The following is a 23216-nucleotide window of genomic DNA, read 5'->3' on the forward strand; positions in this document are numbered from 1 at the left end:
ACTGAAAGAAAAAAAAATTTAAAAAAATCATCCGAATATTAGACTATATTTAATAAAAATTATTACGTACAAGGAAAATTCCAATCATAAGAACAAGCCAAGAGGCTTTTGGCACTACAATCCAACGTATCATATCTCGGCACATGCCTCACACCTTCAGTGCTGGTGTGGAACAGTTTTTTAAATCTGGAATTTGAAAATTATTATTATTTTTTACCTTTTGAATATTAATGTGCTAAGTACTAACAATTATCTACAACACGAGTGTCAGGTAAAGGATGACACCAACTGTTTCATCAATTTATCCCATAAATGTAACTCAATCATCCAACATGATGGACCACATATATAATATTCTCCCCAACGCATGAGAATATTTTACATGACATGGCTCCATCAGGCCCCTCGGCCCATGTGTCTCTCATAGGGGAAGAGATTTATACGTGGGGCGATTTGACGATACCCGAAAGACTGCGGTCTTTGGCCCCACATACGGGTTCACTGATTGCCACCCGCCACGTGCATGGCACGTGTGAGATAATTTTTCCGCGGCCCACCTCGAGAGTAGTGCTGCACTCACCTCGTCCGCTCGTCCATCAACGGTAGCCTCTCGCGGGTCGGATTCAGAAAAGCACAAGCAGCCGTAAGATACTGAAACGACGCCATTACCGAGTCCAAATTAACAACTCACCGTTTCCTACCCATTCGCGTGCCTGGTAGCCACGAGGAAGCCGTGGAATCCACTTACCAAGGTCGACTAGTAGCGCGGGTAGGCGAGACGCGTACCCTTCAATCGCCTGACGACAAAGCTCCTCGATTGCCAAACTCGAAAGCACCGCGAAAACCTTTCACACCGCTTCACACCGTTCGCTAGGATCACACGCATCGCCCCCCGCGGGACCCAATGACCTGCTGAGTCAGGATAACGTACGGGGGTCGGCGGGTACCGAATCACCTGGTAGAAGAGACCTCTTCTCATTGCGTCGTCGGAGAAAAGATACACAAAAGAGGGGCTCCGCCCATATCTCACGCCGAGGGTTTCCAACCTCAGCGAAGCCGTCCACGCAAGCTTCATTGCACCCCAAAGCCACCGCTGCCCTTCCTCTCCTCTCGTCACCACATTCCACTCGCCCGTTGCCCCATCGCCGTCACTGGATCGGCAGCAGATTGCCTCCTTCCTCTCGTCTCGCTCTGTTCGCAGGTACATGATCGCTTCCTTTCTACTGTTTGTGCTCTTAGCAAAGTTGTAGAGAAGAGAAAGAGAGAAGAGAACCGTCGAGAGGTACTTGCCTGCTCTTCCTCTTATTATCGTCCTTTCTTCGCCTCTTTTCCTCTTGCTTCCCGGCCAAGCAACAGTCGCCGTTTGTTCCGCGTCGTCCCGTCATTACCTCGTTCCAGAAACCGCCATAGGGGGAGAAGCCGTTGTAACCGCAGAGTAATTTTCTACGCGATAAGCTCCTCCATCGAACGTCGCCATGGTTGGTGATTTGGTGAAAATAATTGGGGCGTGAGATTGGCAGCAGAGCGAGTGAGACACACACAAGAGAAAATGTACCTCGTTACACGCGTCCCGCACTTGTTTCCCCAAAATTGTCTCCTTCTCATCCTGCGTCTGGGTCCCACAGAAGTATGTGGCTTGGGAGTTTTCGACTCACGAGCGCTAAAAAGGAGAATAAGAAAAAGAAAAGAAGAGGAGAGAAGAAGGAAACTTGCATTTTTCACTTAAATCTCTCTATTTTACATGTCAGCTTACACTTTTGTACGTATTTTATTCCCCCGCTCCGAAGCTACGAGTTTCTCCTCTCTCTACAGCTCAAAAAGATTCGAAAAGGAGAAGAAGACACAGCAGAGCGGGAGAGGGAAAGGTACAGACGTTCGCCCAGATCTGATGCGGCCATGAACCTTCGCCAGCGCCCCACCCGGACCGGCCCGGGCGCCGTCTATGGCCCCGGCCCGACGGCGCCGCCTCGCAACATGGTTGGACCGCCCGGTGCCGGCGGCCCGGGGGAGGATGTCTACAACATCATCCCCATCCACAACCTCCTCGCCGACCACCCCTGCCTCCGCTTCCCCGAGGTTCGCGCCGCCATGGATGCCCTCCGCGACATGGTCGGGATCCCGACGCCGCTCTTCGTCCCTTGGCATTCCGGTCTCGACCTCCTCGACTGGCTTGGTATCTCCTTCGGCTTCCAGCGAGACAACGTCCGCAACCAGCGGGAACACCTCGTCCTCCTCCTCGCCAACGCGCAGATGCGCCTCCAGCCCCCGCCGGAAAACGCGGACGTCCTCGTCCCCTCCGTCGTCCGCCACGTCCGCAAGAAGCTCCTCCACAACTACACCACCTGGTGCGCCTTTCTCGGCCGCAAGCCCCACGTATCTCTCCCCGACTCCGGCCTCCGCCGCGCCAGTCCGGACCCCCGCCGCGAGCTCCTCTACGTTTCCCTCTACCTCCTCGTCTGGGGCGAGGCCGCCAACCTCCGCTTCCTCCCCGAGTGCCTCTCCTACATCTTCCACAACATGGCCATGGACCTCAACCGCGTCCTCGAGGGCTACATTGACGACGCCACGGGGCAGCGCGCCCTACCAGTCACCTCCGGCGAGAACGGCTTTCTCACCCGCGTCGTCACCCCGATCTACCTGACCATCCAGGGCGAGGTCGAGGCCAGCCGCAATGGCACCGCCCCCAACTCCGCCTGGCGCAACTATGACGACATCAACGAGTACTTCTGGAGCAACCACTGCTTCGAGCGCCTCCGCTGGCCCCTTGACCGGTCCAAGGACTTCTTCCTGACTCCGCCCAACAAGAACCGCATTGGGAAGACGGGCTTCGTGGAGCAGCGCTCCTTTTGGAACCTCTTCCGCAGCTTCGACCGCTTGTGGGTCATGCTCATTCTCTTCCTACAGGCGGCCATCATCGTGGCATGGCGTGGGGAGACATACCCGTGGCAGAATCTCCAGACCCGCGATGACCAGGTCCGGGTCTTGACCATCTTCATCACCTGGGCTGGCCTCCGGTTGCTCCAGTCCATCCTTGACGCCGGCACCCAGTACAGCCTCGTGTCATCCGAGACCAAGCTGCTCGGGGTTCGCATGGTGCTCAAGAGCCTCGTCGCCATCACGTGGACGGTTGCATTCTCGGTTCTCTACTCCCAGATATGGGAGCAGAGGAACCGTGACAGGCGGTGGTCACAGGCCGCAAACCAGCAGCTGGTGAACTTTCTCGAGGCGGCTGCTGTATTCATCCTCCCAGAGCTGCTCGCCATCATCCTCTTCATCCTGCCCTGGCTCCGGAACTTCCTCGAGAAGACCAATTGGAGAATCTTCTACATGCTCACTTGGTGGTTCCAGAGCCGAATATTCATCGGTAGAGGGCTCAGGGAGGGCTTGTTGGACAACCTCAAGTATGCCATCTTCTGGATTGCACTCCTTTCTGCCAAGTTCTCCTTCAGTTACTTCCTCCAGATCAAGCCGATGGTTGCCCCTACCAAGGCTATGCTCGAACTTCGAAACATTGAGTATGAGTGGCATGAGTTCTTTTCTCGCACCAACAGGTTCGGCGTGGTTATCTTGTGGCTTCCTGTCATCCTGATCTATCTGATGGATATCCAGATTTGGTACTCAATCTTCTCTTCATTTGTTGGCGCACTAGTGGGCCTGTTCTCGCACCTGGGTGAGATTCGTGATGTCCAGCAGTTGAGACTGAGGTTCCAGTTCTTTGCTAGTGCAATGAAGTTCAATCTGATGCCAGAGGAGCAACCAACCGAGGAACATGACTCACTGAGGAGTAAATTCAGAGATGCTGTCAACCGGCTAAAGCTGAGGTATGGCTTGGGGCGCCCATACAAGAAGATTGAATCGAATGAGGTTGGTCCCAGCAGGTTTGCATTGATATGGAATGAGATAATTCAAACGTTCAGGGAGGAGGATATTTTAAGTGACCGTGAAGTAGAGCTTCTTGAGCTGCCACCCTATACATGGAAGATCCGGGTGATTAGGTGGCCATGCATTTTACTCTGCAATGAGCTGTTGCTTGCTCTCAGCCTGGTAAACGAATACAAGGCTAATGACAGAAAACACTGGAGAATGATTTGCAAGAATGAATACAGGCGATGTGCAATAATTGAGGTATATGACAGCATCAAGTCCTTGCTTCTGGATATCATCAATAAAGGAACCGAAGAGCATTCCATTGTTGCCCGGGTATATGAGGAGTTTGATAATTGGATTCGGGTGGAGAAGTTTTCGGTGGAATATAATATGTTCATTCTGCAGAGTATATATGATAAACTGGTTATCCTCCTGGGTACATTGGTCAAGCCAAACAAGGACAGGAACAAAGTGGTCCACACATTGCAGACCCTCTATGACATAGTTACCCGTGACTTCCCCAATAACAAGAAGAGCATCAAGCAACTTAAAGAAGCAGGGTTGGCACCGAGGGGATCAAGTGATCTGCTCTTTGAGAATGCCATTGAATTGCCCAATGCAGACAATGAGAACTTCTACAGGCAGGTAAGACGGCTACACACAATTCTTACATCGAAAGATTCAATGAACAGTGTACCGAAAAATCTGGAGGCCCGAAGGCGTATTGCTTTCTTCAGCAACTCATTGTTCATGAACATGCCCAGAGCTCCCAAGGTGGAAAAGATGAGGGCCTTTAGTGTCTTGACTCCATATTACAATGAGGAAGTTCTGTACAGCAAGGAGCAGCTTCACTCTGAGAATGAAGATGGCATCTCTATCATATTCTATCTGCAGAAGATTTATGAAGATGACTGGGCAAACTTTTTGGAACGTATGCATAGAGAAGGCATGGTTGATGAGGAAGAGCTATGGAACAAAAGGTCGAGAGATCTTCGCCTTTGGGCCTCATATAGGGGTCAGACACTGTCACGCACGGTGAGAGGAATGATGTACTATTACAGGGCTCTCAAAATGCTTACCTTTCTTGATAATGCTTCCGAGATTGACATCAGCGATGGTTCAAGGGAGCTAGCTTCTGTTGGTTTGTCAAGGAGACGAATAAATGATATAGATGGCTTGGAAGATGGGGGCAAGTCACTATCACGAGACCATAACAGAGCTAGCAGTGGTATCAGTTTGTTGTTTAAAGGCCATGAACATGGGACTGCCATGATGAAGTACACTTATGTGCTGGCCTGCCAGATTTATGGAAACCAGAAAGCCAAGAATGATGCACGTGCCAGTGATATTTTGTATCTAATGAAGAACAATGAAGCCCTTCGTGTGGCTTATGTTGATGAAAAGAAGTCCGGGAGGGATGAAGTGGAATATTACTCTGTTCTTGTGAGATATGATCAGCAACTGGAGAAAGAGGTAGAGATATACCGGGTCCGTTTGCCAGGGCCACTGAAGCTTGGAGAAGGCAAACCAGAGAACCAGAACCATGCCCTCATCTTCACAAGGGGTGATGCAGTGCAGACGATTGACATGAATCAAGACAATTATTTTGAAGAGGCCCTCAAAATGCGCAACCTGTTAGAGGAGTACTCCTATAATTATGGTGCTCGAAAACCAACAATCTTGGGAGTTCGTGAACATGTTTTTACTGGTTCAGTGTCCTCCCTCGCATGGTTCATGTCTGCACAGGAGACAAGCTTTGTCACACTTGGACAACGGGTTTTGGCGAATCCTTTGAAGGTCCGAATGCACTATGGCCATCCTGATGTCTTTGATCGCCTTTGGTTTCTGAGCCGAGGTGGCATTAGTAAGGCATCCAGAGTCATCAATATCAGTGAGGACATATTTGCAGGCTTTAATTGCACGCTTCGTGGTGGCAATGTCACCCACCATGAATACATCCAGGTGGGGAAAGGACGGGATGTAGGCCTGAATCAGATATCTATGTTTGAAGCCAAGGTTGCTAGTGGCAATGGTGAACAGACCTTAAGCAGAGATGTTTATAGGTTAGGTCATAGGTTGGATTTCTTCCGAATGCTCTCCTTCTTTTACACAACTGTGGGCTTCTACTTTAACACCATGATGGTGGTGCTGACTGTATATGCATATATTTGGGGACATGTTTATCTGGCACTTAGTGGTCTAGAAAGTTCCATCAAAAACATTGCTGACTCTACTGACAATGCAGCTCTGGGTACTGTTATCAACCAGCAGTTCATTATCCAGCTTGGCCTTTTCACTGCCTTGCCAATGGTTATTGAAAACTCTATTGAGCATGGCTTTCTTCCTGCGATTTGGGATTTCTTGACAATGCAGCTCCAGCTTGCATCGATGTTCTATACCTTCTCCTTGGGAACTAAGGCCCATTATTATGGGCGCACAATCCTCCATGGCGGTGCAAAATATAGGCCAACAGGACGTGGTTTTGTGGTTGAACACAAGAAATTTGCAGAGAATTATAGACTTTTTTCACGTAGCCACTTCATAAAAGCAATAGAGATTGGCGTGATATTGACTGTGTATGCTTCCTACAGTCCTCTTGCGAAGAATACTTTTGTTTACATAGTAATGACAATCTCTAGCTGGTTTCTGGTGGTATCATGGATCTTGGCTCCCTTTGCATTCAACCCATCTGGTTTTGATTGGTTAAAAACTGTCTATGACTTTGATGATTTCATGACCTGGATTTGGTATCCTAGTTATATTTCTGCTACATCTGACCTGTCCTGGGAGAAATGGTGGAATGAAGAAACTGATCATCTTCGGACAACTGGCCTCTGGGGAAAGCTATTGGAGATCATATTAGATCTCCGGTATTTCTTATTCCAATATGGGATTGTGTACCAGCTAAAAATTGCTGATGGGAGCCACAGTGTTGCTGTGTACCTACTTTCTTGGATATGTATTGTTGCAGCTGTAGGGATTTTTGTCTATGTGAATTATGCTCGAGACAAGTATGCTGCAAAGGAACACATAACATATCGAGCCATCCAGTCCTTCATAATAATCTTCGTGATATTTGTGACCGTTCTATTACTGGAGGTTACTTCCTTTGAGATTGTTGATATCTTTACAAGCCTGTTGGCATTTATTCCAACTGGTTGGGGTTTAATTTCGATTGCTCAAGTGATCAAACCATTCATTGAATCCACTGTGCTATGGGAAACTGTGGTTGCCGTGGCTCGGCTCTATGACATAATGTTTGGATTGGTTGTAATGGCTCCAGTGGCATTTTTGTCCTGGATGCCTGGGTTCCAGGAAATGCAGACAAGGATTCTCTTCAATGAAGCATTCAGTCGAGGTCTCCAGATATCGCGTATTCTCACTGGGAAAAAATCTGAAACCATTTAGAGGTATGTCTTTCATATAATTCATCATGTTATACATTACTTTGAGCTGTTGCATCTTACTTTTCTATGATGCATATGTCTGAATGTGTATAGATATGATTCTTTGATGGAATTCTATAATTGACATCGAGTCTTCCCCGAGTGCTTTCTGCAAATTGGTTGGTTGCCTTAATTTATGTATTTCTCTGATATAAGAACTTAGGCACATTTTATACCTAGAACAAGGCAAAAAACTTTCTGTCTTTTGGTCCAAGTTTTTATTTGACTTGATCAGATGTCTATGTCACTACTCAGTCCACTGAGACTGGGTCTTGACTCTTTCAAGACAAGATTTATATCACTCTGCTGAGTTCTTTAAAGTTTATTTTCAGCAATTCATTGAATTGCTGATTCACCAAGTTGAACCAGTTGGCAAAAATATCTTCTGTCGACTCTCTTTTCTTTACTTAAACTATCGAGTTCGCCTTGATTACTTTTGTTGCTTCATGATTGTGTACTGTACTGTCAAGGACAAACTTCTAAACAAGATGTTTGATGTAATACTTATGTATGTCCGTGTTTTTTGGCATGTTCATGCCTTGTACAACATGTAAAGGGGCGGCCGAAGGCTTAATAGTCCCATTTTAGTTAGTTTGGTGGCCTCTTTAGGCTTGTAAATAAAGGTTGTGTCATGTGGACACGTGTGAGAGATTTTCGGTCTATAATGGACCATTTTACCCTTTGTTGTGCAACTATTCAGAGCTTGTAAAGTCTGTTTATAATTTGCATTGTCTATGAAGTGTTTTCAGAGATGTTTGCTTGTGGATCCCGAATGAGGCGTTTTTTCTAATCCGTTCTCTCTTTTATGGGTCCTAAGGGACATGGGAGGCTTCGGGGAGGCTGACCTTTGCGGACGGACACGCAAGGGTGCCGCACGACTTAGGCAAAACTAGCTAAGTCCATGACAGATGGTATCAGAGCGGGACAAGCACTCATAGAAACACTTAGCATGCAAACGTGGGGGACCTAGCGGGGTTGCGTTGAGGGCAGTCAGCACATGCGCGACCGTTTGGGGGAAAACATGCATGAAGATGTAGGGAAAAGGAGTCGCTCGGAGGAGCGGGCATATGAGATTGACATTCAGAGGAATGGCTAACCCTTCGCGCAAGAGGCACCACGAGAACAGACAAGCTTGGAAGAATGCGGAGCGCACAAAGGTTGGGATGGTTGAGTTTGAGCTACGACTCAACGTTGACAACTATACTTGATGGTGTTCAAGGCAAGCGAGGCGCTTGGTAAAGGATGAGACCATGCAAGGTGGAATGAGTTGTTCAACGACCAAAAGAGTTATGCAAAGCTTACAGAGGTAAGGGGAATTGCTAGCTCGAAGAATTTGGTACTTATGCATGGGCTTGTATGTGGACGATGGAATGTTCGTGGCCATCCCAAGGCGATCGAAACTCGGCGCCATGGAGCATTGAAACTCTCTTCGGCATGTGAAGGATACGTCCGTAGGAGGCTGAAGTGTGCAACGAGTTCAGCGTGTTGCTAGGCCTTGAGTGGTGCAGCGGGGGTTGTATTGATGTGGAGTTGCAATCTAGCAAGTGCGTTTGCTGGAGGCAGAACAATGCACAGTTTGTTCAACAGATCGGAGTAGTCCTAGGGGATGGTGGTCTCCGAAACGAAGAGAGATGTTGCTCCAACGGGATAGTTATCCAAGAGGGATAAGTCCTGGCTCTCCAGAGGGAGAATCATGTGGGACGGACCTCACATGTTGAGGAGGAGTACCTCAACAAACAACTCCACGAAGCTCAATGGACTGAGCAAGCGGCGAGGAGTCGTTGAATGATCTCGCTCGAAAGAATGCATTGGTGGATGCATTGCGAGATCAAGTGGGGGAGCGACCTAAAGCAACCCAAATGAAGGCACACTTGGAGTCGATATGGAGATCGGACTCAAGGGAGGGCTGACCCGTGAAATGGTGGGCGCGAGGGCCACTATCGACTCAATGCAAAAACGAGGAGCGGAGCAACTTGGGTGTAACTTGGCGAAGTACCCAAGCCGCATGAAGGGAGCCAGCATAGAAGTTGGAACATGGAGCGGAGGCACAGTGCTTTCCTTAGATAGAGGTCAAGGACATGAACTCTTGCAGAGGCAAGAGTAGAATCATGTTGTTCCATGGGTCCTTCATTTTGATGGAGTGGACTCATCTTGCATGGTGCCAAAGACGAAAGGAGCTTCTGGGCACATGCACCTTATCTCGGAGAAGCATTTGATGGAGGAACTAAGACGACTCAATTTGCGGAGGCGAAATTGGCTTCAGAAGGCCTTAGCACGGGGCAAGAGGACTCAGAGGTGGGTACTCTTGAAGAATATGCCACAGTGTTGCCATTCAAGTTGCCATGAAGGAAGCGGTGCGCAGCGGAGATTGTGCTGGTAGGGGCAAAGGCCCAGGATCCATACAATGGTACACAAATTACAGTGAAGTCGGTGGACTTCGGGAGCTACTAGGCGACGGACTGTCCTAGAGCGGTACTTCATCTAGGTGTGACCTAAGAGTGGGTGGATGAAGGTCGATTGTCAAAGGAGCGAACAAAATCGAAGGTGGAAGAGACCCTGCGATGTATTGGCAGAGGCCACACATGGAGGGTTTATAATTCGAGTTCATCCCACAAGGATCAGAATGCAATAGAGATGTCACCAGGAGGCGACATGGTGCAGCGGATCGTGGTGGAACAATTCATGGCAAATGCGATACACACGATCTAGTCCCGTGAGGGACTATATCATATGGAGGTATGATCGGGAGCTACTGGAAGCTCCACTTCGGTGAACAACACGACGGCAAGAACCACTATGGATTCAAGGAGTGAAGGCCATGGTACCGCAGAGGCGGATCTTCCGTGCGTGCATCGAATTTTGCATCGGATGAAAACCTTGGTCATCAGCATATGGGGGCTGGGTTCCACAAAGGGAAAAGTTCGAATACAAGTACCAGTGAGTCCCATGGGAGGGACTTGATCATACAGAGGTACGATCAAAGCAGCTGGAGAGTTGGACTGCTCCAGAGCTCATATTCGCTTAAGGGAGCCCGACAAGTCAGAGGATAAGGTCGAGTAAGCGAACGTTGCTACCAAGGAAGCTAAGGAGAACAGAATCGGTGCAAACCCTACAACGTGATGATAGAGGCCATGCATGAGAGTTGTAGTCTGTCTTTCCATCGACCAGAGGGAGTTGCTTGGAGAACACAGAGGTGTTGAAGCAGGGGGTCGAAAGGGGCGAGGAAGCGACGACGAGTCCAGAGGGACTTAGCTACCCAAAATCAAGCATCAGTTAGAATGGAGGTGGACTCAGAGGAGTGCCACGGAGACATATCTACTGATCGTAAAGAAAAGGGATGCAGATGTGAGGCGACGGATAGTAGGGCCATGGGCATGGTAGCGCCATGGTACCGCAGAGGCGGGACTTCCGTGAAAGTCATTGATCCCTTGCTCTCATGGAGGGAGAGCGCTTGGTCGTGAAAGGGGCCGAGGAGGTGGAACATGTAGAGGCAATCTCCAAGTACCGTGACAAGGCTGAAGGGCAGAGGCCAAGAAACTTCGTAAGACCGGTGTCAACAAGTTTCTCATCAAGATAGCCGAAAGTGAAGGACTTCGGGTCATGCAAGAGTGCACGACTAAGGAACGAAGCAGGCAGTACGTGGTACTGTACCTTCGCTACTCAGGGGAGTAGGCGGCAAGGTTGATGGAGAAGACGGTACAATCCCAGAGGCGGCCTCATCTATTAGAGAATTACTCCAAGTTGGGGTGAAAGCTTCCCGCATTCCAGAAGTTCGATGGCATTGAGAAGGTGAATCACAGTAGCTAACTCAACGCAAGGAGTGCAAACACTTCAAGTGCCTCAGAAGTGTGAGCAAAGAGCAGGTGAAGGCCAGTAACCAGTTCGATGCATGAAGTATAACCTCGAGGAGGCGGGCGAAGTCAAGTAACCTTTGCCTTCTCAACTCTTAAGAGAATGGGCAAAACCAAGTACCCCAATTCTCTTATCTATCCAGCAGAGGAGCTCTGCACAAGTTCAAAGACTCTTCGAAGATAATGAAAGACAATAGTTGTCAAATCCTCACCAACGGTGATCAGTGCTACTTAGAATAGATTGTCCGTTTCATTTCCCAACGAAATGCCAATCGAAAGCGGAAGTGATGCGAACCTACTTGGATATGACAACTAAGTGAAGGAAGAGTCAATGAGCAAATTTTGTGGAGGAAGGACCCAAAACTTTAGAAGTTTGCGAGACGATGCTCGTTAAAGCTCCAACAAGCATCCACCCAGTTCAAGCAGCATGAGGAATTTGAGAGATTGGCGTAGTAAGGATGGTCTTTTCCTTCATCTGGGGGATCCGCAGGAATCAACAAGGATCAACACAACTCAGCCAACCCCACACCAGAATCAGAGTCATTGGTGAGTTGAAGCAGCATGGCGGATCAAAGGTTCGACTACTCAAAAACAGCAGCGAAGAGCAGCTGGGAGTCAAGAGGCGCATTGCAGCTGGAGCGGAAGATTGAAGACTCAGTAAAGGCGAGGAGTTGCAGTGTTCACAAAGGCTTCGACGAGGACGTCGAAGGAATAAGTGGGGGAGAATGTCACGGACAAACTTCTAAACAAGATGTTTGATGTAATGCTTATGTATGTCCGTGTCTTTTGGCATGTTTATGCCTTTTACAACATGTAAAGGGGCGGCCGAAAGCTTAATAGTCCCATTTTAGTTAGTTTGGTGGCTTCTTTAGGCTTGTAAATAAAGGTTGTGTCATGTGGACACGTGTGAGAGATTTTCGGTCTGTAATGGACCATTTTACCCTTTGTTGTGCAACTATTTAGAGCTTGTAAAGTCTGTTTGTAATTTGCATTGTCTATGAAGTGTTTTCGGAGATGTTTGCTTGTGGATCTCGAATGAGGCGTTTTCTCTAACCCGTTCTCTCTTTTGTGGGTCCTAAGGGACATGAGAGGTTTCGGGGAGGCTGACCTTTGCGAACGGACACGCAAGAGTGCCGCACGACTTAGGCAAAACCAGCTAAGTCCGTGACAGTACGGGGCTGTTTCTTGTTGGTAATTATCCAGCCCAACCTGGAAATTTTAAAAATAAATGATTTAACCAGCATGACACCAACTGACAGACACAGGTCCAATTTCTGATTGGTAAATGCTGTCTGGTGCCAACCATACTTGGGAAATTTAGAATCTTGTTCCCAACAATGCAGATCAAATATAGATGATCTCCTCAGGAGAAAAAAAAATCTCTTGGGAGAAACAGAAAACTACAATATTGCTTGCAGTTCAAGTTCATGCAATGGTGGAGCAATTGTCAACTTGGAGGATTCTAAAAGGGGAAACTTCAAAATTTGCTGTGGATCGATGTTCATCTCAAAAGATAAATTAAGCCATGCTGATGATGACAATTTGGTACTTTTTTATAATAATCATTAAGTTTAACATATTTACACCATATTCACTCTTCAGATTACTTATCAACCTAGATTGATGGATCTCCCTTGTGTCACTTTTAGAAAGCGATGTTTGATGTGGTTGCTCACAGGACAAGTATTGTTCTTCTCTGTCATAACTAGCTTAGAGAAGTCAACTGGTGTGCTCCCATGAGAACTTGATATGCACTTTATATTTGATCAATAATTTGAATTGCAAGTCTTATCTTCCACCTTCATACACAATTGAGAGCTGAAGGATCATCTTTTTTATGTTGATTGGTTAGGTTCACTCACAATAATTTATTCTAGACCATTTGATGATTACATGCAACGAAGGACATGCAATAAATGAAGTTGGTTGGATCAGATCGTTGGATTAGTCACTCAAGCTAAACTTAGATGCTGCATTTAGCTGATTATTGAAGTAGTTTCTATTAACTTAGTACTGTTGATGCATCTATCAAGTAATTATTTCTGCATTTGTCAACTTATGAGCTTCAAAAGAACACAACACTTTAGTTTGGCACACTTCCATTTATAGTTGTATTATATCTCTGTTTGCTTGTGTCATGCTCATATGGAACTATGTCTCTCCATATTAATGCCAATGATCAATATGCTGATGCTTGTAAAACATTCACATGGTTGGAGGATGTCACATTCCTCTTTGAAATTCTTCGCCTGACCAGTTCTGTATGAATTTTGTCACTGGATCACCTTAGATTATGGTGTACTGTCGTGCTTATTCGAGCTTGAAGGTGTCAAATTGTTATGAAACATGGTGACTCTTACACTAAATTACTTTCATCAACCATTGAAATCACATAAAGCTTCTGGATGATCTTGCAGTCTTGATACATCATTTGTTACTGATATGGAAAGGATTTTTTGCAGGTAAGACTAATAATCAACCTCGGTTATTGGAGGTATTCGCGTTCTGTATGACTAGCATTTTCTCTGCTACTTCCTGGCGGGAATACCTATGTCTTAGTAATTTTCTTTGCTTTTGTATCTTGTTGAGTTGGTATTCCTTTGCAAGTCAAATGGTATGTAAGTATCTCATTTTGGAACTTGATTCTCTCTGTTCTATTAGGGTTTTGGCATAGACTCAGGAAGGTTTGAGATTACTTATAATTTTGAAGTTATGAGTTGGGTATGTTGATATTTTTAGAACCTCTGACATCCTTAGTTTTAGTAAACCAAGATGCCTGTGTTCTCCAAAGGATCTCAACATCAGCATTCAAAAGAAAAAAACAACAACAAATGAGATGATCGAGATGATGGTTGTTCAATGTTCAAGAATGTTTGTGTAGTTCGTTTGGGCCTTCCGTGTGAAGCAAAGTGCTTCATGTATGTGAGGAGAGGTGCCTCGATAGATGACCTTAAGCGAAAAAAGCTTCAGCAAGGAGGTTTTGGTGATTAGTCTAGCTTGCAACTCTATTTTATATTGTGAGTTTGTAGATAATAGTAATTATGGATATGATATTTCTAATGCAATTGATTACTTACAAATGTTGAGTTTCTTGAAAGCTGTTGAAACAGGTTGTTGTTGTTGTTGTTTCTGTCTAGTTCAGACTGTTTCTTCATGGTGCCCTTCTTCTTCGACCGACAAAAGGGAGGTGTGGAAGGTATCACCTAAACTTGTCTTCACCAAATCTGTTTAACTTTGGCATAGAGAGAGAGAGAGAGAGAGAGAGCTTATCTAAAAGAAAAAGAGTTAAAATAATGTTTACATCCTTCTCTGTTGATGCAGGATTTGTAATCAAATTAGAGATCCTCGTATCTCTATGTATCTTGTTTTTGCATTTAGTCTTCCTTTTCTTCTCTCCGTTCTCAGAACAATATAATTGCATCATCATCAAGTCTAAGCAAACATGTTATATAAAAGGTCTGATGGATATCTCAAGTATGTCATTCTTCATTTTGCAGATCATGCTGTGGCGGCTCTAATCAAACAAGAGTAATCACATTGTTAACAGTCTAAAATAAGATTATTAGTTTTGGTCCTATATACGTTTTGATAATCTGAATACTATATAACTATATATATATACTGAAGAAATTATTAAAAATTTAAGTACCAATTGGTACCTACCAACCGATATTTGAAATCATGACCTAAAAAGGTTGGGAGTATAATATAATCGCGGTTTACTAAACTGGTCTTTTTGGCATGTTTCTATGGGTATTTATTGGTCCAACCGTTGATTTAGTATGCAAACCGTCCTAATTGGGTAGTATGCAAACACGTTGATCCGACCATAAGACTACTAACACGGGTCTCATAATAATTGAAATTGTAGTAAGGCTATTCTAATGTTTGTCGTTTAACATAATTCTCTTTAGAGATTCAGTTATGTTTGCAAATACAGTCCTCCATCCACTAATCATCAAACTCAGTGCATAAGAATAGCATGCACATATGATGTTTCTGAAATACGTATGCTGCATCATTACTACGTATAGCATTGTTAAAACTGATTAATACATATGATGCATCATATTCTGCAAAGTGGGCGGTTGCACTGTAAACATAATCTAAGGTAGTTTACATACGCCAAACTTAACCTTGCATCTAAAAGGCAGGAAGATGAAACCAAAATGGCCTCCATGTAGCATCAGCAACATGTCCCCCAGCTTTCTTAATCACCAAAAAGAGTGGAGACAAGTAGATCCTGCACAAAATCTGCTCTACCTGTGGCCTGTTTTTGCCTTTGTTCCTTTTGCTCGCATGCCAATGAAGAAGCGTTCAAACTGTTATGAAAGAAAGTTTCTCAGATGAGAAATAGGTGCCATTAAGCAATGATGATGAGATCATTTCTCAAAGGAGTTTTTTCATGCGACTACTGAGAACCGCAAAGGCAGATCAGACATGTCAGAGCATGAATATAATCAGAACATTAAGTCCAATATCCACCCAAGTAGTGGCACATGCAATTATTTTGAAGATCTACTGCAATTTGGCCTTGTTTCCCGTTGACGGTTGGATACATATGTGTATGCCTTCTAATATGTACAAAGAATCGATGCTCATATAATTGTAGCTCATAAACCTAACAGTCCGATGATACGTCTCACCAGTTAAGAAGAACAAGAAGAAACAGATGACAAGGTGTTTGCAGTAATAATACGAATGAGGACAAAGCATTTAGGCAATCAAAGCCACCAATAACAATCCTAAACATCCCTAGACCCTGCATTGGCGGGCGAGGGGGGCCTCATGCATTAACATCAACTGAGCCTCTCATTCGATAGGACTCCATTGTTCTTCCAACCAGGTTAACATGGAAGATAGGAATATTCTCACATTCAAATACCAATTATCGCTTACATTTAGCATTAAGCCACTAAGTTGATTATAATATCCAAAATCAAGTCCGAGTTTTACTTTTTGTGATCCTCTTGTTAAATGTCTTAAGCACCAAACATTACCAATTTACAACCTTTTATGCTAAGACCATATATCGGCAGAAATCAATGCTTATTTAAGGAAAAAAAAAACATAAATTACCTTAATTTTGAATAAGGTAAAATTGATTCCTTTTTCCTATAAGAATTCTCATCGGGGGAAGGTTTTGAAGCTTCTTCTGCCCCAGATGTTGGAAAGTTCATCAGAAGTGTCGAAAGAAATGGATCAGCTGCGATATTTGACTCATCGATGTGGTTTGATCCGTAACCAGCACTTCCCGAAAGCACCTGCAAATGAGACTCATACAAATCCCTCCCGAAAAGAGAGAGTGTGTGACCGCTAGGTATCCCAAATCTGCGTAATCTTCGATGTCTTTGCAGGTAATCCTTTGTCAAAGAAAACAAGTGATAAGATCTTTACGATCACATGACAGCATGATTTATAAGTTGTAACACAGTGTAAAGGATATCTTGAATATGTGCCCATGTTGGAAGATGATGTGGTTCAGCATATCTTTTGTAACCTTTATAGTGCAGATAGGGCAAACCTGTCAAAAGAAAACCGAGCAAATATAATTTTCTGGAATAGATGGTGTCATGATTTAGCTCGATGGGATAATTAACTCATTAACTTGATGACCACTAAAATATATGAATAATAGAAGACACATCTGATTCTACGAAAAACTCATTCTCCCTTTGTCTAATTTACACGTATTGCTAGATCTCTCATGTTTGATTATCAAAGAAAGTGGATATTTCATGGCAAGAGAAACTATAAGAGCTTCAAATCTACCACAAAAGAGACAATAATCCCTAGTTTGGAATCTAAAGGATCCGAGACATCTACATGAGAATATAAGCGGGGATTTGTGCAAATAAAGAGAAAGATAAGACTAGCATTCAATTCTACTTATCAAACTTCTTTGGCGATAGTTTATACTCTAGAAATTTCTTTTGAATAAGGTTAGGAAGTTTCCCTAATAGAGGAAGCTTACGATCTTTAGCATCCAAGCCAAGGAAATCCTAAAATCATATTTTCTAGATTATAATTTTTTATTTTAAAATTTAAAATTTATTTATTAATGCTATTACATCCAAGAGCTTAAACTATCAGATGAGATACAATCTTAATTTATATTTTTTTAATGCTTCCCATAGAGTGTGAGGGCAAACTGCTCAACTCAACACGGAAAATTAATCAAAAAATATTTTTTTTACAAGCGTGATCCCGATAAATTTTGAACAAAGGACCTTTCGTGTCGTGTCGATACAAAATTAAACTTATAATCAATATCATTGCATCTAAAAGGTTAAGTTGTTAGATGAGATATGATCTATATATATATATATATATAAAAGCAAAGAAAAATAAAAACTAATACTATTAATTTTGGGTGAAAACTCATTTATTTTGACATTTATCATCATATTCATTCCTTAATATCATTAGATAGATAGGGTTTGTATGCTCACAGCGGCTTTGGACTCGAAAGCATGCTCTTCTTCAAGGTGGGAGCACAGCGACGTGATGTCGTGATCCTCGTAGCAGTAGGGGCAGGGGAAATCCGGCCGGACATCCTCCTCCTCCTCCTCCTCCTCCTCCTCCATCTCGAACTCATCGATGCTCAACCGATCTATCAAAATCCAATTTATAACTCGGCAAACAGTACACAGGCAAAAGGATTCCAATCGAACTATGGAGTTCCACGGGAACAGCAAAGAGAAGGAAGGGCGGACGGAGGAGTGATCGGGGCATGACCTGATTGGAAGCTGTACTGATGCTGAATCGAGTAATGCCTCTTTGCGGCGGCGAGGCGAGAGATCCAGAGATCGGAATCCATCGACCGTGTCCGCCCCCGAGAAATCTCGATGGCGGCGACGTCGGACCTCGAAATCCGACAAAGAGGAGTCGGTTCCTTCTCGTCTCCTCCTGCTAGCTCAAATTTCTTCGATACTAAGACGACGGACTCGCGATCGAGAGAGAGAGAGAAGCGGGCGGGGTGGGGGGGTTTGGGGTTGGGAAGAGGGAAGACGGAAGAGGAAGATGTCGAGATCGACCGAGAGAGGGGATAAAAAATGGTGGCTCGTTCTCCTCCTTTTGTTTGACCCGACCTCGGTGCTCCACGTGTCCCTAATAGCGGGCAAGGGCGCGCCAGTTCTTGGGTGTCGTTTGCTTTCGGCACACGTGCACGGTAAAGATGGAATCTTCAAGCTTGATTTTATTTAGTACCTTTCACTCGTCCCCATCCGTATGTTTAAGGATCCACTTCAAGTTATGGTGACAAGAATAATTAAGCTACTGGACAAATGGTATATTGACACGTGCATGAGAGGACTAATAAGACTCATTAAGGGTGGATGCTGTGTATGGCTGTTAGGAAGACAACTTTATTGCGACGGCTTGGTTTACATCCACGTGTCCATCCTTTTTCGAGGAGAAGAAAGCAGTCGGAACCTTCCAAGTCAGCCGAGCTTGACTGGACTTTTTTTATCTCCATCACTTCAATCCACTTTCCCATAAATCATGAAAACATTCTTCAGAGATGTGATGACGCCGCTAATAACGTTAATGCATTTTTGTATGAATGATGCTTTAGAACGAGTGTATTCGAGAAAATAAATATGGATATAAGTACATGAATATACATGTAGCAAAAACAAATACTAAACTCAACTTTTGTATTAATAGTCTTTTCTAAAATAAAAAAAAAGTGTGTCAGCTATACAATCCTTGACAATTTATCGAAAATCCTGAACCCAAATTCCCACTTCTTCATTTTCTTTACGTAAAAAATAAATAAACAAATAAATTTTTACACCTAACTCACTTAAATTGAAGATTCAAAACACTTTAAAAATTAATTAAATTAAAGATTCAAACACTCATTGTACAAAACTATATTTAAAACATTAACAATTATAGTATATATAATTTATGAAGATTTAAAATCTCATTGCATATTATTTTCTAATATACTAACTACTTAGGTAGTAAATTGCTTTATAATATTATTGCAACATCTCTAAGATCAAAACCCACATTCACCACTTATCATTTGCACCCCCCACTTATCCGGTTTAGGTAACCATGAATGAGAGCTCGTATGACAACCAATAATACCCTAAGCACTCTAAACTGGCTGGCCATGTAGAGAATATAAAGAAAGCCTGTCACACGTACAGCCTAGCATACCACTTCAAATAATGGAAACTTGGACTTTTTAAGTGCTGATGATATCAATAGCAAATCTTTTAATCCTTGAATGGAATAAACCAGTCTTTTTAAGTATCATCTTGCCCCAAACCTAACATGCCTTGTACTACAATGCCTTTATGTCTAGGTCCAATCGTAAAAATGATTCAGACAAGGGAAAAAGGCAATGCAAGTAAATAAAAATTGAGAAAAATGGCTTCAGCAACAGCATGTAACAAAAGCAACAAGCAAAGAGCAGTTGGGCCTCTTACTACTTTTGCGACAACCATGAAACAGGTGTGCATTTCTCACTTTGCTCGAGACAGTACAGTAGTAGCCCATCATAAGCTTAACCCAGACAGCCAGCTAATCCATGCCGGTGATGTCTCAACTGTTTAAGAAAACAATCTACATTTCTGCTTCGAGAAATAAGAAAGAAATGGGCAACAGAAACCAATAGTCTCAACAAGCATGGTTTTATTTGTACCATCCACTGGTCTCCAGCAGCTATACCTACAGTAAATTGCTTCCAGAAAATTTTTCATTATCAAGAAATCTGTGGCTCCATGATCAGTGCAGTGTCCTCGAAAATCTACCACTCATCCATCTGCAACACAAGGGCCAAGTATCTCAGATACAACTTCAAATGGTGATCAATCATAATAGTCACAGTAAACAAAAAATACCAAAATTTCCTCTATGACAAAACTTCTAGTCAGAAAACATCAGATACAGCATTAATAAACCAAAATGTTAAAGAGGGATGACAGTTTCAATTCAAAGACCTTCCATTATAAGAAATCACAGAGTTTAACAAATGAGAAATCAACAAGTTTGCACATATCAGACACGTATTAACCAGAAAAAATCAAAATATGACACCTTTAAAAACATCAGTCTAAAATACAGCTAGCAAATACAAGATAATAGGTGACTAGCTTCAAATAACACAACTCGTAAGTCCCACGAACAACATAAGCAAAACATAAACATATGGGTTTAACTTAAAATTGATGTTAAACAAAAAAAGGAGGCATTTCTAATGCTTCCAGAATCGTTCAATTATTCTAACATTTCCAGAAACTAAGCTACTAATACTAATGAACTCATCACTAACAACATACCAGCATGACAAATTAGAAAGAAAGAATGACATTCGTTTTATTTTGTGGGTGGAAGCATGCCAACATAATTTTTTATCACACTTTTCACTTTTGAGCTCCACAAAGCTCTAAGAATACATGGAAAATGTGTTGAGACCATACAACATATAAGGGAACAAAGAAAAAATGTACTGGTTCATCTAGCTGAAGTTCACAACACCAATGTGAATCAATTTCTACCATGATTTAACAAGCCACCTCTGTCTCAACATATTAGGAGTTTCATGACCAAAATACTGCATGGATACACTCAATATCATAACACATCAACATTAGCAAGTACTGTAAACACAATATATCATATATCTGTTCATTTTGGTGACATTGTATAAAGAGTGCAAAAGTATAGTGCTTTCCTCACCTAAATGCAAAATGTTCTTGGTATTCTAGTTAATAAAATGAGTCATCTTGTTATCGAAAAGTCAGTAGAAAGTACATGGAGAAATCACATGACAAGCATACATAAACAGGCAGCACCAATGACATAAACTGAAAGCAGTATTTAAGGAAAACAAGGATGTTACTAGTCTGAAGCCCAAGTCACCTAGTCAAGGGAAACAAGAAATATTCAGTGCAAATGGCAATTCAAATAACTGAATAGCAATTTCATGTTTTCATGAAACCACACTACTTCGTTTGAAAATTGTGGTAAGTCACTAACATGGTTATTTAAAGCTGTTGTTCTGAACCGGAGCAATAGTTGCTTAATTCTCTCAAAAATTGCCTTGATAAACATATCAAGTCAATCAGAACATGAATGATACAACCAGATATTTAACCAAGAAAAAGATGAATTTTCATTATGCCAACCTGTATTTTTGAGAAGATCAGATAACTTATTTGCTAGATTGCACCTAGTATTTGTCACACGTCATCATTTCCAGCTGGTTGAATGCAAAAAAAAAAATCAGTATTACTTTCGGTTTTACACCAAAATGCAAAAAAGAAATCCAGATCATGACACCAGCAAAAAATTATAGTCTGAAGGACAAATATACCAGGGATGAACAAAAAGGGATCTGCTGATGTAAAATACTGTTAGAAGCCCCATACTCTTTTCTGCTGTAGCAGTCTTCACATGGACATTCATATATCTTAATTCTTTGTTAAGGTTATTTCTACACTGTTATCAGTTCACATGGATCCCCACATACCGAAGCCACATTAAGCCTACAGTCAGGCCATGCACCATGTAGATACCCATGGACATCTTAATTTTCAAGTATCTATTGTATCTTGGATGACTTCATTGCTATCACTTTATCTTCTACAAAATCTCTTCATTTTTAATCCTTTAAGTCTATACACAACCATAAATTCCATGGTATACACCATTCATGTGACTTTGTAAATCTCATCCTTATGAACAATAAGAAAGAAGCATCATTAAAAAAGTGAAAAACTAATCGTAAGGTGTAAGTAAAAGAAACCCCTTCTGGGAATCAAAGTGCAGCTCTTAGCACTGTGTTCAACTTAAAGTACAAGAGGCAAGCCTCAAAAGAAGCATTATTAGGTGAAAATCCCTCGAAACTGTGATCAGTCATTTTATTGCTTTCTCTCGAAGACTAAAGGTTTACGTATCTTTTTCAAGTATCTTAATTGCATGCTAAAATCCACGATAAACCTTGATAATATCATGGAAAGAAACGCAACAGCAAGAGCTAAAACACGCAATTTTACATAATTCATTACAAGAAGATCAGAATTAACAGGTCCAAAGAAACAAATTGCTGAAAGTAGTTATACGTAACCCATAGAGAAATGCAGTCAAATAAGGGTTTTGGAGTTCACCTTCAGAAAGCCACCCATAACCCCTGCGCGAAACGGCGAGCATTGATGTCATCAGTGCCGACGCCGTGGCACTGTGCATCGGCAGCAGGGACTCCACACAGAAGATCGTCTCAACTGGAGACCTAATAGGTTCTGAAGATGATAAGCGTCATCGACGAAAAAGACGAGGATCGAGAAGGGAACAGATCAAATCAAAGCCCTAAGAGGCACTTGGGACAACAAATACCTTAAGATACGGGAGGGAGTGGCGGCAGGCCTCAACATCGGAGGCGAGCGTAGAGAAGCGCGCGAGGCTCCGATTCTAGCTGCGGCGGCGCTCCGCAGGGAAGACGAGCGCATGAGCGACCTACGGGCGGCGGCGACGATCATGGCGGTCAAAGCGAGTGGACTACAGTTTAGATCTCGAAACGGGACGGGGAAGGCGGAGCGAGCGGCGAGGGTTTTGGGGGTTCCGCGTGAGAAGTTTGGAAATGTCGAATTGTCCTTCAAATTTATTACCCCTCGTTAATTTTGAATGACAAAATTTGTACTGCTTATATCTATGACAAGAAAAAAAACAAACAAACAAATATGTTTATGAAAGACACTTAATATATGTTTAATCAGTTAAGAAAGTCACTTAATATTTTCGTAATTGATTATAATCACTAAAACGACATTATATAACTTATACTTTTTAATTATGTCTTTATTCTGAATCAATCAAATTAAATTTAAATAATCAAACTCCATAAATGAAAAAAAAATCTGAGTATGACTCTATCTAATTAGATAATCTATATTAGATATTGTTGAATCTCGGATTTTGATGTTGAAGTCAATTGTCATTTGTTTGTCTAATCTGTGTATTGAGATAAGTGTGCAGGATTAACTACGATGAAAGTAAGATATGCGCAGGAGTTGCGCCGGAGTCATGACAATGATCA

At 43.1% G+C, this 23216-nt stretch overlaps 3 protein-coding genes and 1 non-coding gene across 4 annotated transcripts; 2 read left to right on the top strand and 2 right to left on the bottom strand.

Moving 5' to 3' along the window:
- The first annotated feature begins 272 nt into the window (after positions 1-272).
- LOC135599031 (callose synthase 12-like) lies at positions 273-13905 on the top strand. Its single transcript, XM_065093682.1, has 3 exons — positions 273-1201; positions 1813-7277; positions 13627-13905. Exon 2 carries the CDS (start codon positions 1897-1899, stop codon positions 7273-7275), a length of 5379 nt encoding a protein of 1792 aa, XP_064949754.1. The 5' UTR covers positions 273-1201; positions 1813-1896; the 3' UTR covers positions 7276-7277; positions 13627-13905.
- Positions 4901-4981, top strand: LOC135599593 (small nucleolar RNA J33). The gene has a single exon (XR_010481942.1). It is a non-coding gene; the product is annotated as a small nucleolar RNA J33 (small nucleolar RNA).
- A 1255-nt stretch (positions 13906-15160) lies between the features above and the next one.
- On the bottom strand, positions 15161-18196 carry LOC103999835 (protein DEHYDRATION-INDUCED 19). The gene is made up of 5 exons (XM_009421708.3): positions 17903-18196; positions 17617-17777; positions 16611-16688; positions 16244-16521; positions 15161-15486 (listed from the first exon to the last, which is right to left on the bottom strand). Exons 1-5 carry the CDS (start codon positions 17982-17984, stop codon positions 15375-15377), a joined length of 711 nt encoding a protein of 236 aa, XP_009419983.2. The 5' UTR covers positions 17985-18196; the 3' UTR covers positions 15161-15374.
- A 1373-nt stretch (positions 18197-19569) lies between these two features.
- On the bottom strand, positions 19570-22773 carry LOC103999823 (protein NUCLEAR FUSION DEFECTIVE 6, mitochondrial). Its single transcript, XM_009421696.3, has 3 exons — positions 22517-22773; positions 22291-22412; positions 19570-19943 (listed from the first exon to the last, which is right to left on the bottom strand). Exons 1-3 carry the CDS (start codon positions 22657-22659, stop codon positions 19936-19938), a joined length of 273 nt encoding a protein of 90 aa, XP_009419971.1. The 5' UTR covers positions 22660-22773; the 3' UTR covers positions 19570-19935.
- Between the last annotated feature and the right edge of the window lie 443 nt (positions 22774-23216).

The sequence above is a fragment of the Musa acuminata genome, chromosome BXJ2-1, assembly GCF_036884655.1.
Source record: "Musa acuminata AAA Group cultivar baxijiao chromosome BXJ2-1, Cavendish_Baxijiao_AAA, whole genome shotgun sequence".
In the NCBI taxonomy this organism is placed as follows: domain Eukaryota; kingdom Viridiplantae; phylum Streptophyta; class Magnoliopsida; order Zingiberales; family Musaceae; genus Musa; species Musa acuminata.

Coding starts and splice junctions, on each gene's coding strand:
- LOC135599031 (XM_065093682.1), top strand. CDS start 1,897: ATGAACCTTCGCCAGCGCCCCACCCGGACCGGCCCGGGCGCCGTCTAT.
- LOC103999835 (XM_009421708.3), bottom strand. CDS start 17,984: ATGGATTCCGATCTCTGGATCTCTCGCCTCGCCGCCGCAAAGAGGCAT. Junction 16,689..17,616: donor CTTTCGAGTCCAAAGCCGCT/GTGAGCATACAA, acceptor TTCTTTTGACAG/GTTTGCCCTATCTGCACTAT. Junction 15,487..16,243: donor TTACCTTATTCAAAATTAAG/GTAATTTATGTT, acceptor CTTTCATAACAG/TTTGAACGCTTCTTCATTGG.
- LOC103999823 (XM_009421696.3), bottom strand. CDS start 22,659: ATGATCGTCGCCGCCGCCCGTAGGTCGCTCATGCGCTCGTCTTCCCTG. Junction 22,413..22,516: donor ACTCCCTCCCGTATCTTAAG/GTATTTGTTGTC, acceptor AGAACCTATTAG/GTCTCCAGTTGAGACGATCT.